Source organism: Oncorhynchus keta, chromosome 13 (assembly GCF_023373465.1).
Source record: "Oncorhynchus keta strain PuntledgeMale-10-30-2019 chromosome 13, Oket_V2, whole genome shotgun sequence".
In the NCBI taxonomy this organism is placed as follows: Eukaryota; Metazoa; Chordata; class Actinopteri; order Salmoniformes; family Salmonidae; genus Oncorhynchus; species Oncorhynchus keta.
This window is the reverse complement of record NC_068433.1, coordinates 28,283,648-28,297,492: the sequence shown is the minus strand read 5'-3', so window position 1 is coordinate 28,297,492 and position 13,845 is coordinate 28,283,648. Positions and strand designations below refer to the sequence as shown.

Genomic DNA, 13,845 nt, shown 5'->3' with positions numbered 1-13,845 from the left:
GCCCATTGAGTTATTATGGAATACTGTAACTGGCCAAACCATAGCATGGCTCAGAGTTCATAACTGAAATATAAAAAGTATTTTTTTAACTCTAAGAAAGTGCTATAATATACAATCCCCTGAGAATCTAAGTAACATTTCTTAAAATATGCAGTAATAAATATACAGTACATTGCTTGCAGGTCTGATGGATTGATTCCATCAAATAGATGTTAGGATTTAATAAACACAACTAAATATAATTGCCTTGTTAGATCACTATTGTTCATATTCAAATTACATTTTGATGGAAATTAAATTGCTATCAATTTCTAACTACTAACTACTTTTTTCAATATTAAAAGATACGTTAATTTATCAATCGAAACCGAACGCTTGTTTGTTGATAAGAAAAATGTGCAGCCGGATGAAAAATGACTACATTATTTTTTATAAAAATGTATAGAACATAATTGTAATTCTCTCATACATCTATCTGGCACATCTGTTCTCTCTTGTCTGTCCCCTGGTATAGCGATACTAGTGGGAATGATACAGAGTGGTTTCAGGCTCTAACCGCAGCATCCTAACCAGGAACATGGGTATTTCAGATGGGTTTCAGGTGAAGTCCTGCAGCTTTTATTGCAGGTTTTTTGTCGTGAAAGGTAGTTGGCTGCTTTGAAGAGGGACGGGACAGGTAATCTGCGACCTGGCCTCTTTGTTTAACAGACAACAGAGGGTTGTTTGCCCATTAGTGTCTCTTTGTAGTTGCTTGTCTAGGTGTGATATACACCCTGTCACTGCTGCATCTACTAACTACGTGATGAGGGAACAAAGATGTTGGAGAGAATGCCTTGTGACTCAACGTACCACATAAATACCACAGTCCAGGCCTATTCAAATGACCACTAAAATGTTAAATTACTTCAATTATAACACATTTTATGTAACAAATGCCATGCTAGTCATTTTCTGCCTCAGTTTAATTTAGTCTGAGAAAGGGCTAATAAAACCTATTAATATCCTAGCACATAATCTGCAGACTGCGGACTAATAACTGCGGTCGGTTGTCTGATTCATGGGGAACATAGTATTCTGCTTCAGCGTAGACATCTTATTGGGGGGGGAGACGCTGAGCTGTGATTGGCTGGGGGGTGACATTTTGTGTTGACTCTGCGTGCCAAAGCGCAGGGACCTGTTACTCCAGATGCCCTCTCATCGTCCCCTCCAATGTTTGCAGCCCCACGCACGCGATCCCTCGCTCCGCCTGGCTGCACCCTCTCATCGCATTACTTCTGCTATTCTAACTCCTCCATCAATTATGCACTAGAATAACTGAGGGCCCTGGCGGAGCAAAGACATAAAGGGAGATCATCAGCCCAGGCGCTGCCAGCGTCTGCCCGCGTGTTCCCACTGTGTTGCCACGAAGAGTGATATGGGTGCCAGGCCGCCAGCTCAGCTAGGGCACAAGCAGCCATGGCATAGATACGGCTAGGCAAGCTAGGCTAGCTAGGGCACAAACACAACGTGCCTATGACACAAACACAGCCAAGCAATGACCATGTTGCCTCGAACATTGACTTATGGCTGAGCGAGACCCCTGGTTTGCGTCATTTTGTTGCCCCCCTCCTCACAGCCCCTAACCCCCTTTACCACAAGATTCAATTTCACTGTAAATTAATGTTGTAAAGCAATGCATTAAAATTGCAATATAAAAATGTATTTTATCATATCTAAAGCTGTTCATTGTGTCCTATGTATCTTCATGTTGAATTCAACAAGGGGTGGAGCCTGTTCACTAAGGGTCCCAGGATTTTCAACCGACTTTTGTTTCTTGGAAACAAAATGGAGTCTGATTTGGAGGGAAATGGCGGTCTTTGCTTCCCTCCCTGTCACAAGACACAGCTGAAAGTCAGGCAAGAGAAGAGAGCCACGCCTATGAAGACAGAACAAATCCTAGCAGTCTGAGATTTCAATCAACAGTGCTTAACTTAGGGTGATGGCAAAATCATATGATTTCATCGAAGTTGCTTATTAACTTCAAAGAAACATGGGGGGTGAGAAACCATGTATGAAGGATGGAGTGAGTCTAAATGTCGACCCCTCCATTAAAGTCACGGTGGTCCTGACCTGGATTTCTTCTGTTTTGCGTGTCCAGGCTCTACTGTGAGATCGCAAACAGCTTTTTAATATTTCAGGGTCCCAAAGCACCAAGCATGCTCAAATCCAACAGGAGGAAACTCCCTCTGTCTCCATGGGCCAGTAAGCCACACTAAAAGTCCCGCAAAGTGACAACAAGTTCATGAAAATAACACTGTTCTTTCCACACATCTAAATGTCACTTGTGGTTTTTGTATTGACTAAAAAAAATCACATTATCAATGCACTTTACCTAATTTGTCCACGGGTGCCTGAAATGACACAACTATGCTAAAGATTACGGCATACACTGACAACACCCTAGACATGTTCTGGAATGCTATGGAAAATTATGCTACAAGGGGGTGGCAGGTGGTCTAGGGGTTAAGAGCGTTGGGCCAGTAACTGAAAGGTTGCTGGTTTGAATCCCTGAGCCACCTAGGTGAATAATCTGTTGATGTGACCTTGAGCAAGGCACTTAATCCTAATTGCTCCTGTAAATTGTTCTGGATAAGAACATTGATAAATGTAAAGATATTATTACCTGCTTTGGTTTTTCTATTTAGGTTTGGACTTTAGCATGTATAGCTCTTCAGCACATAGGGCGCACCGATTGGTGTCACTTCGTTCGTCAGTATGTGTTACACCTGTGTTGGTTGCCATCTTGTTAGTGGGAAGGTGATTCACCTGTGCTGGCCCAGGTGCTATCTAAGAGTGGCTGGCCCAGGTGCTATCTAAGAGTGGCTGGCCCAGGTGCTATCTAAGAGTGGCTGGCCCAGGTGCTATCTAAGAGTGGCTGGCCCAGGTGCTATCTAAGAGTGGCTGGCCCAGGTGCTATCTAAGAGTGGCTGGCCCAGGTGCTATCTAAGAGTGGCTGGCCCAGGTGCTATCTAAGAGTGGCTGGCCCAGGTGCTATCTAAGAGTGGATGGCCCAGGTGCTATCTAAGAGTGGCTGGCCCAGGTGCTATCTAAGAGTGGCTGGCCCAGTGCCCCAGGTGTCTTGATGGATGTGGAGGTGCTCCCTATTTTTATTTATAGAAAAAAATTCCTTTGTCTGATTTCCCTGATGTTGTTTTGCTCCACCTTTTTGGTTTGTTTCCTGTCTTTAAATTTGGTGTGGGTTTTTCTTTTGTTTCCTTCTCCTTGGGCAAATTTGGTTGGCGCCCATGGTGGGTCTTAGATTCCACTTATTGTTGCTAGTCAACTTTCAGCGGACACTCCCATCAGAACCCCTCCTAAAACCACACCTGTTTTGTTTTGGTTGTTGGTCAGTGACTCTTTGTTAGTTCCACCTTCTGTTTGAGTGCCATTTTTGGGTTTTCTTGCTGAGGAACGTAACACTATCATCAGATTTCTTTTTTGAGTCTTATAAATAATGTCAATTAAAAAAAACATCTACTCTTCATCTACTCTGGTTTTAAAAAATCATGATTGGAAAAGTCTGATGCAATCACAGTAGAAATTCTGTAGAAGCAAAAGGTATTTTTTCCTCTCCAAAAGTTTGCCACCAATGACACAGGGAAACATTGCCTCATGGAGAGGGATATTATCTTTTTCCGTCATTTCAAAAGCCACATTGAACCAAATTAAGTTCCAGAAGCATTTCACGGATGCTTGGCTGTACCGTCACATTTGTTTTACATCGTGCATACTTTCCTTTCAATTTGGATTCATTTTGAATAGATTATACTAGGGTCTATATACAGCTCCGCGTGCCAATATGCTTGATTGGTGCCACTTGTGTGCCATAGACTGGGGAGACAGCCCTGCCATCGTCCCTCCCCATCAGTAGAACTGGGGGGATTCCAGCAACACTAAAACAGCCGTCATGGCTGACCACACCCTTCTGGAGCTATCTCAGACTGAGCACTACTTACAACAATCATTACTACCTAAAGACAGAGGATGAACCAGTCATCTCTGACTAACCTGGCTCTAGGTACTCCAGCTGCAGAGAGAACTGCTGTGCTCAGAGGGAGAGGAGACAGAACACAGAGGAGATCATTCCAATTCTCTTTCTGCCTTTCTCTCTCTCTCTATCCATCTTCCCCTGAATTGTACTCAGCCAATTTGTTCTATCCATTTATTTGATCCATTTGAAACCTGCAGTGCAACATACAGCCTTCATTTCCTTTATCTTAGGGAATGTTCTGTAATAGGAGGCACACAGTAGATAATACAGCTAACTGCAGTTTAAAGTGTTCAGACCTTACACTTTCTTTGTGGATTCTCTTTGTGGAGTCCATTTTCATTATCTTTGCCTTGGCCTGCTGTATAAAGTTATCTTTCATGGGCTTGTTCTGCAGATAGCCACTCACCACACTGATAGAGAGTGTGGTGCATAGAGGCCGTCAATACAGCAGCCTTCCCAGGCCACCGCTATACTGTCTGTCTGTCTGTCTGTCTGTCTGTCTGTCTGTCTGTCTGTCTGTCTGTCTGTCTGTCTGTTTGTCTGTCTGTCTGTCTGTCAGGAGGCCTTTTAGCAGCAGTTCCAGAGGCTTTACTGCAGTCATTAGGGGCTGGCCCTGATTAATGTGAATGGTCAGGCAGGCCCTGGCTTTCTGGGGGAAGGGTCCCACAGGAAGTGTTTTGTGTCTCCACACAAAGGGAGACTGACCTCTTAAGCCCCTTAGAGCCTCTCTGCTAATACCGTCACCGGTGCCTACAAAGACACAGGGATGCCATTTCACCACTCACATTTAAACAGCACACAAAAAGCCCAGTCGAGAGTTAAACCTTAAGAAACGGCAGAAAAGTGAACCTTGGAGCGCTGGAGTGAGACTTGGAGATTAGGGACTGGAGGGTTGGCTCTAATCCATTGGCTGACCCGCGCATATGAAATGGAGGATGCCGACTTGCTGAGCTATAACACCGATCGAGAATTAACTGAAAACAAGTTTACAGAAGCTGCTGAGAATGTGATCTATACAAATCTTAACAGAAACAGCATGGCAAACACCTTATATCCAAATCCAAAGGATTCATTGTGTGGCGCTATGAATATTGAGTGTTACATTTACATTTACATTTAAGTCATTTAGCAGACGCTCTTATGCTGTAAGGTAACAAAGAAATCCTTACCTACACACAGTAAACACAATAAATGTTCACCAACAAGACACCGACTTTAGTTGCTGTCAGTCAAACAGAGGCAGCCTTGTTAGTTTGAAAAGAGCAACAGAGGCAAGGCACCTCTCTCTCTGCGTGCAGGGTTGCAGAACAGTGGACCTGGCTGCTTTCTCCACAGGAGGACCATCTTCCTCTTCACAGAGGGACAGAATATATCACCTCACTCTCTGACGCCAAGACATCCCTGAGAAGATGGCTGCAACATGCCTGTCTCCATCCGCAGGCTAAGCCGGGGCAGGGGTGGAAATACGGGTTTTGACCTCATGCAGGGGACCCATGGCATGGCCACTGTTTCCCTGTGTAACCCTGTGACCCCTCTCCGGAAGCTTCTGTTAACCCTGTGACTGTGTGCCCCTTCCCCTTCGCCTCGTAACATATTCACCCTCACAATAGTCCGTCACAAGTAACTCTCTCTCTCTGCCACTCACCTCTCCTCCCTCTTTCTGTCTGTCTCTCTCTAAGAGCATGCTGGGCATGGGCCGCTGAGTATGATAGGAACAATAGTGTCCTTTCACACTGTCCGAGCCAGGGCTGGGAGAGGGCTGCGGTCCTGAGACCCAGTCAATATTTGGACTCGGCTGCTTTTATATGTCCGTTTTTAATCCAAGCGGAACCACGCAGCAGGGAGCCGAGAAAAGGCTGAGGGGGAAAAGCGAGGGTAAACACTCTGAACAATGCAGACGGAGCAACTCTCAATGCCACTGGGAAACTATCACAACATCAACTTGCCACAAACTGAAAAATGGTGTATTGTTTCTTAAGTGGAGATTAAAAATGAGCCGGAATAGAGAAAGCAAACGGCCATGATCATTTCGCTCAGTGGAGAACTATCTGTGTCTGTCAGGGCAAGGATGTTATGAGGTAGAAAGAGATGCCACGGAGGCATTTTCACATTTCTGAGGTGTCCGCTAAAGGACTGCAGAATCAAATCAGAGTATATCTACATCCAACAATTTCCTCAGAAAAGGACGAGCACTTTTGATCACTTTTGATAGTTACCACAGCTACCAGAGTAGTTGACCACAAGGCAAATAGATGAAAGTATTTTGATTGTCTTCAACAGAAATATGTCACATCTGTTGTAGAAAGCTTTGAGGGGCATTATCGGAGCTTAAACTGCAGCCCCTGGGGTGACAGTGCTCTTGTAGAATGCTGGAATCCCTCTCCCCAGCTGTCAGGTCGTTAGTCCCACCCCAATGAGGCTCTTTGATGAGGAAGGGTATCGGTTTCCATGGCATCGGAGACACAAACAGCAGGAAGATTAGGGACGGAACTCAGCCCTGATTCTTCACTGATCCCACCTATCAGCAACAAATAAACACCTTCGCCACGGCGATGGGTGCATGTGTCCCAAATGGAGCATGACGGTTTTAATGAAGTAACTATCAAACTTAATACAGGCCAGGTGGGGAATTGTCTAATGCCAACTGATTAATGGGCAATAAGCCGATCATTTACTTTATTTACTCATCTTGTTGTTAATTACACATGTATGAACAGAGTATTACTGAAGAAAATGCATGAGTGGCCCCTCAACCCTGTATTACCTACATTTACACAGCATTCACACATGTATGTTTTTTATTTGGTTATTTTTATTTAACCTTTATTTGTGTTAACCAACATCCATTCAAAGACCCGTCTCTTCCCATCCTTAAAAGACATTATATTATGTCTTCTTTAGCTAATTACTACTAATATAGCACATATTTTAAAGATGGGCATTTCAAATGATGCTGTCTTTAAATCAAATCATTTTCAAATAACAAGTCAAACACTCTCACTTATAATATTCATTGTGGCTCAGTGGTTTTATGTCTCCTCAACCAGATTGTGTGTCATTCAAGCACTTCATTTTTTTTAATTAAGGAGATTATAATGACTTGAGCGCCTCACTGTCACTAATTGAGGAATTTGTACCTCCAAGCATGACTGAATCATCATCATAGTTAAACTCCTGCTCCATTGCTTTTGAATCCCACTGTTTGAGTGAATCAACTAAGTGCATCAGAATGTTGAGGTTTTGGGAGGAAAATAGGAATAATGTTTATTAAGCTTGCAACAAACTTGACACCATTATCAACCTACATGTGTTTGAGACAATATAAAATACGTGAAAATGTCTTCACCATTTCCATTTTTCACGAGTCACTTCCCATTTCAATTCCAGAGTCCCTGTAGGGGATTTCATGAATGGCTGAGTATGGACTGCAGGACTACTGCATTGGGTGCTGTTTTTCTCCTGTGGTCATAAAAAAAGCCTCATCTGGAAGTTGTGACTATACCCCAGCAGGCTGCGAGCTCTGATGGCTGAGTATGGTTACATTACCCAGCAGGGGCCAGGGGCCCAAGGTCTAACACAGAGTATGGTTACATTATACGGCAGGGCCAGGGGCCCCTGAGTCTTTGCATGGTGCACGGTTACATTATACTGCGGGGTCGGGTTTGGATTAGGCCCCTGAATAAGAAAAAGGAGACAGTCATTTAGTTACTTATTTATTTACCCGAGGAGCGCTATTCTCCTCAGACAAAACCCAGGCAGGGTGCCGTTGCATGGCCGTCACAGAGCCTCAGAGGAGAGGTAGGTTCTGCCCCAGCTTTAACCCTAACTACAGTCCCCTCTGTGCTGCTCTGTGATGGTTATCCCAGGGCCAGTTTGGTTACCGCAGAGTGTGTGACCTCAACATGTGTGTATCTCTCCCAGGAGCATGCACCACGCTGGGTCTGGGCCACTGCTGAAATACCCCTCTGTGTTCCCCTCATTGTCTGTCACACACTGGGTGTGGGGGGAGCAGGGACGGGGGGCATGGCAACGGAGGAGCAGGACTTGGGACGTTGGGAAGCTTTTCCTTTTTTTTTAGGCAGGAGCTATAGGAATGAGCTGAGGCCACTATGGGAGTATATCAAAGATGTTATCTGTTTCAGGAAAAGAGCCGCCACACTTGCGTTTATATCTCACCTGTTCCCTTTCTTTTTAATTTAACTAGGCAAGTCAGTTAAGAACCTATTTTTATTTACAATGATAGCCTAGGAACAGTGGGTGAACTTCCTTGTTCAGGGGCAGAACGACAGATTTGTACCTAGTCAGCTCGGGGATTCGAGCTAGCAACCTTTCGGTTATTGGCCCAACGCTCTAACCACTAGGCTACTTGCCGTCTCCTAACTAGTTCATTGCACCCACTTTACCTCAGAGTTACCACAGAAAGACAAACAAGTACAGCATCATCTGTTGACTCTGTGCAATGCAAATCACCCCAAAGGACCAGTTTCTTCTTCCCAAGTAAAAACAAACTATTTAGAGGAGTCATGTCGATACTATAGCTGTCAGGAAAAATCTGATCAGGTACAATGGTGGTGATGTGTTAAGTATGACACAAAACAAAGTGATACACTCATTCTACAAACTATTTTCTAAGGTGCAAGTCATCCAATGTGAATAACTGTTGAGTTACCAGAGCTGTAGGGTTGATGGGATTAGAAATTCACAATTAAGCACCTCTGTCAAATAGAAGTCACATCTGCCCATTCATTACAGTGGGTCATTCCAGCTATTATGAAGCCATTGCTTTACCCTTGTGAACACACTAATTGGCAACTTTAACTAATTAGAATAAAATAGAAACGGCAGATGGCAACCTAACCTACTACTAAATATTTTGTGAATTTTATTGTAGAACGAAATGCAAAGGCTTCAATTACATGTTATAAGCACACACAAGCTTGCAGTTTATGTGCGTCATAAGCAAAACGCCTTATATTTTTCCAAGTCAAACTGGCAGATAATATTTAATTTCATTCAAGGAAACATTTTAGATGTTTAACGCTTCATATGTACAGCCATCGGTTTAATCGACACTGGGATAGAGTCGCAGAGAATTCTAACAGAAATTAACAGAATAATTTTCCTACTGCCGACGCACTAAAAGTGGACGCGGTAACAATCCGCCACAGCAACACATAATATCTTAAATTATCACACGAACATTCGATTTATCTCATTAAAGAGATAAGACACGTAATGTTCCATTAGTAAAATTATAGCTAAGGATGCCTACAAGGAAAACCCTTTTCGGCGCATTCAGCAGAACCAGGATAATATTATCTATGGATAATCATTCTGGTGTATTTACAGTAGAGGATATAAAACACTATTGATGAGAAGCGTTGTTTTTTTTAGATAACATGTATGTCACCCAACATACAATTTTTGTAGATTATTGCCGATAAAATGTATGTTTATAGGCTATTGCCAAGTGACCATTGATCAATGAATCATAATGAAATGCTGTTACAAATGTCATATATGGTCCAGGGGCCATCCACCTCTAACCTATGTCAACAATGAAGTTGATGCCACATGAAGTTGGTGACCCGTGGCCCGTCCTTGACACAATTTGCGATTACGCATGAGACTCACCTGGGGTTGGTCCGGTTCCAGTAGACGGCATAGCGGTCGGACACCACCTTGGACGCCGGCTCTTGGCCATATGCACACATCCATAACACCAGGGAAACGAACAGGATCATCTCCACCTGCGCCAAAGTCCCTCTCGATGCAGCGTCTCGCGCGATAGAATTATTCGAATGAACAGACAGAATGAAATGATATTCCCATCTGAAGGCTTTTAAATTATAATTGCCTTATATCTCAGTTGATTCCTCTCTGGTTATAACGAACTGATTGGATTACTTCGCGAGGAAGTTATTGTGCTGAAGCTTGAATTGGCATTTGGAAAAAGTTCAGTATTTGCATTCAGTTTTAGAAAAGCACAATCAGTTTTTTGTGGAATACAAAATAATTGCAATCGGTTAAAAAAAATTGCTGCAATATTAGTTGAGGGTCCGTTTGAAATAAATATTATTTCAGTCAATGCTCGTATAATGTATTCATAGCAACAAGCGCATCCTCTTCAAACGCAGATGTGGAATGCCACAAATATTAAACACATGAATTTAGAGCCTTAAAAAAGGTATCCTTCAGTAGGTCTACCATGAATAGCCTTTTAAACACAATGAGGAATAATGATCTCCTCCGAACAACTCTTATTTGCGCACTAATAGTTTCTGCAACTATAGGTTACGCGGCTATATAATTGCTGATATTAAAGGTAATAATAACAGGGTAGTCCATGCATAAATCTGTTCAATTGTTCTAGAACTTTGGAATAATAAGTAACTCCAAAGAACCTGTGCGCTACAGACAGTTCCTTGTCTTCCTTGACGTCCTCCCTCGGATCTGTGTCCGTGTCTTCGGCGTTGTCGCTGGATTGTCACGGCTGGATAACTAGGATCAGCTCTTTCCTTACTCGGACCGGAGTCATTCAAATGTGCCGTGGCATAAAACGAGTTTATAAAAACCTCAGCATGGACGGAGATACTTCGATGTGTCGCATGAAACGAGGCAAATGTAAGCAGGCTCGGTGGAAAGTCGTATAGTTCGGCCTGAAGAAAACCAAGTCAGCGCAGCGCCGGCTCGGCCATGCATGCATGCTTCCCCACTGTGCGTTCGCGGGTACGGTTTCAGGCTTGCGCACAGTCTCATTGGTTTGAAATGTGAATGATGGGCGTTTCGCTTACAAAAACAACATCCCTCCTCATGAGGAGGTACATCTGCTTCCTCAAGCGACAGATCATTTATTTCACAAGGTAGACCTACTAGGTATTAGGGCCACGGATCCTAAACGAGATAAGAACGATCTGATATTAGCTCTGCTCTGTATGTCGGTTTACAGGTTTACACCTTTCACCGAGGTCCATACTGTCTTTACGCACACAAAGTATTTTGAAATCAACAATGTTTTGCATTATCCAGAATTGTGGAAAATGATGCTACAACTAACCACTGAATCCTTATTGCCCACGACTGTCTAGTATCATCCATTGAGCTCCAGGAGTTGATTTACTACAGTTTTTGATCCTATTCAATTCCATGAGGTATGCCACTGTGTGTCTGCATTACTTACCCAAATATTTGTTAATGTTTGCCTACTACGCATTCAAAATTCAAACATTGGGCAAGGGCATTTGCTTAAATGTTTCTGTCTTGTAGATTTTGTAGCCTGTCAAACTGGTTCGCCATCTTATCGGTTTGCGCCCTTGACATGCTTTACGCACTAGCCTTTCAATGTTTATTGGCGCCCCGCAGTGGAGATAAGGAGAAGCGCTTCCTGGATAGCAGAAAGGTAGGTTATAAATTAAGTAATTAGATCATAGACCAGGTAAACAAAACGCATTTGATATGTGTTCTATATTATTTGATCAAGATGACTATTTTAGGTATAACATCATAGGCCTGTAGTAGGGCCTATTGTTAAGGTATTTTCTTGTTATTGTAGTAACATGCCATCTGAGAGACAGCATGAGGTCCATTAAGGCAGTACTAGACACAGGAGGGTCTGGTGTGTCAAAGATAATTCCTAGTATAACCAGTACCACGAAGGAACCTCATCTCAAAGCCTGGATAGTCAACTAGAACAGTATGCAGTCATTAATCGTTCAGGATCAAGAATATCTCAACATTCCTAACCCTCAAAACAGTCATTAACTCTTGAGTACCATTAACTACTGAGAACCATTATCATGTCCAGTGTTCCAGCTGGAATTGAATTTAGCTCTTTCATAGTCACATGCACTTTCCAAGGCTGAGATCCCACTCACACATGTTGCCCGATAATAAGGCAAACACTATATTTTTGCAGAATAAATAGCCTGTAAACAAATACACAAGACATGACAGTGGCATATTGAGGAAATCTAAGAAGGGACTTTTATGTACAAACTATTAGCACAATCACACAGGACAATTTGTGTAATATGGTCCTCTTTGGATTGTGTTTAACTCACACCGTTTTTGTTTGGTTGACCAGTCTGGCTATATGACCAGTCTGGCTATATGACCAGTCTGGCTATATGACCAGTCTGGCTATATGACCAGTCTGGCTAAATGACCAGTCTGGCTATATGACCAGTCTGGCTAAATGACCAGTCTGGCTAAATGACCAGTCTGGCTATATGACCAGTCTGGCTATATGACCAGTCTGGCTAAATGACCAGTCTGGCTATATGACCAGTCTGGCTAAATGACCAGTCTGGCTATATAACCAGTCTGGCTAAATGACCAGTCTGGCTATATAACCAGTCTGGCTAAATGACCAGTCTGGCTATATAACCAGTCTGGCTAAATGACCAGTCTGGCTATATGACCAGTCTGGCTATATAACCAGTCTGGCTAAATGACCAGTCTGGCTATATAACCAGTCTGGCTAAATGACCAGTCTGGCTATATAACCAGTCTGGCTAAATGACCAGTCTGGCTAAATGACCAGTCTGGCTATATGACCAGTCTGGCTATATGACCAGTCTGGCTAAATGGCCAGTCTGGCTATATGACCAGTCTGGCTAAATTACCAGTCTGGCTATATGACCAGTCTGGCTATATGACCAGTCTGGCTATATGACCAGTCTGGCTATATGACCAGTCTGGCTAAATGACCAGTCTGGCTATATGACCAGTCCGGCTAAATGACCAGTCCGGCTAAATGACCAGTCTGGCTATATGACCAGTCTGGCTAAATAACCAGTCTGGCTATATGACCAGTCTGGATATATGACCAGCCTGGCTATATGACCAGTCTGGCTAAATGACAAGTCTGGTTATATGACCAGTCTGGCTAAATGACCAGTCTGGCTAAATGACCAGTCTGGGTATATGACCAGTCTGGCTAAATGACCAGTCTGGCTAAATGACCAGTCTGGCTAAATGACCAGTCTGGCTATATGACCAGTCTGGCTAAATGACCAGTCTGGCTATATGACCAGTCTGGCTATATGACCAGTCTGGATATATGACCAGTCTGGCTATATGACCAGTCTGGCTAAATGACCAGTCTGGCTATATGACTAGTCTGGCTATATGACCAGTCTGGCTAAATGACCAGTCTGGCTATATGACTAGTCTGGATATATGACCAGTCTGGCTATATGACCAGTCTGGCTAAATGACCAGTCTGGCTATATGACTAGTCTGGATATATGACCAGTCTGGCTATATGGCCAGTCTGGCTAAATGACCAGTCTGGATATATGACCAGTCTGGATACATGACCAGTCTGGGTATATGTGATGCGTATGTATTGGTCACACCAACAGGCCCAGCCTCTCACCCAAATAGACTAATCCAAGCCTTAACCACCTCATCATCCCCCTATAGCGCTTGTCCTTCTTCATTCACACCCCATTTACACCCCATATACATCCATGTTACCAGAGACAATGGACTCATTATAAATTAGGGTCAGGGCTGCAGTATGCAATGATACACAGCGTCGTGTTCTAATGTCCTCTCTTTCTCATGATCTTGCGTGGCTGCCTCTGTCACACACACAAAGAAATGTGATCTCTGCCTGTCTCCACATATGAACTACATGTACATATCACACACACAGAGGGAGAAGGAGGAGATTGGATCTGCCTTGCACAACTGACAGAGATTGCACACAAAGGGCAGCGATGGGGAAAGGGTTTTGTTTTGACCTTTTTTTCTGTGGATTATAAATATTCCTCGTAGCCCATTGCTATCCAATGTGTGTTTTGTTGTAA

At 43.4% G+C, this 13,845-nt stretch overlaps 1 protein-coding gene across 23 annotated transcripts in view; it reads right to left on the bottom strand.

Moving 5' to 3' along the window:
• Window positions 1–10,772, bottom strand: part of LOC118387500 (ephrin-A5b-like) — a 63,458-nt gene extending 52,686 nt beyond the window's left edge. For all 23 annotated transcript variants that reach the window (XM_052459918.1, XM_052459920.1, XM_052459923.1 and 20 more), the window contains exon 1: window positions 9,665–10,772. In XM_052459918.1, coding sequence (XP_052315878.1) covers window positions 9,665–9,774 — 110 coding nt within the window. In that variant the 5' untranslated portion in view covers window positions 9,775–10,772. The remainder of the gene's footprint in view (window positions 1–9,664) is intronic.
• Window positions 10,773–13,845: the final 3,073 nt, after the last annotated feature.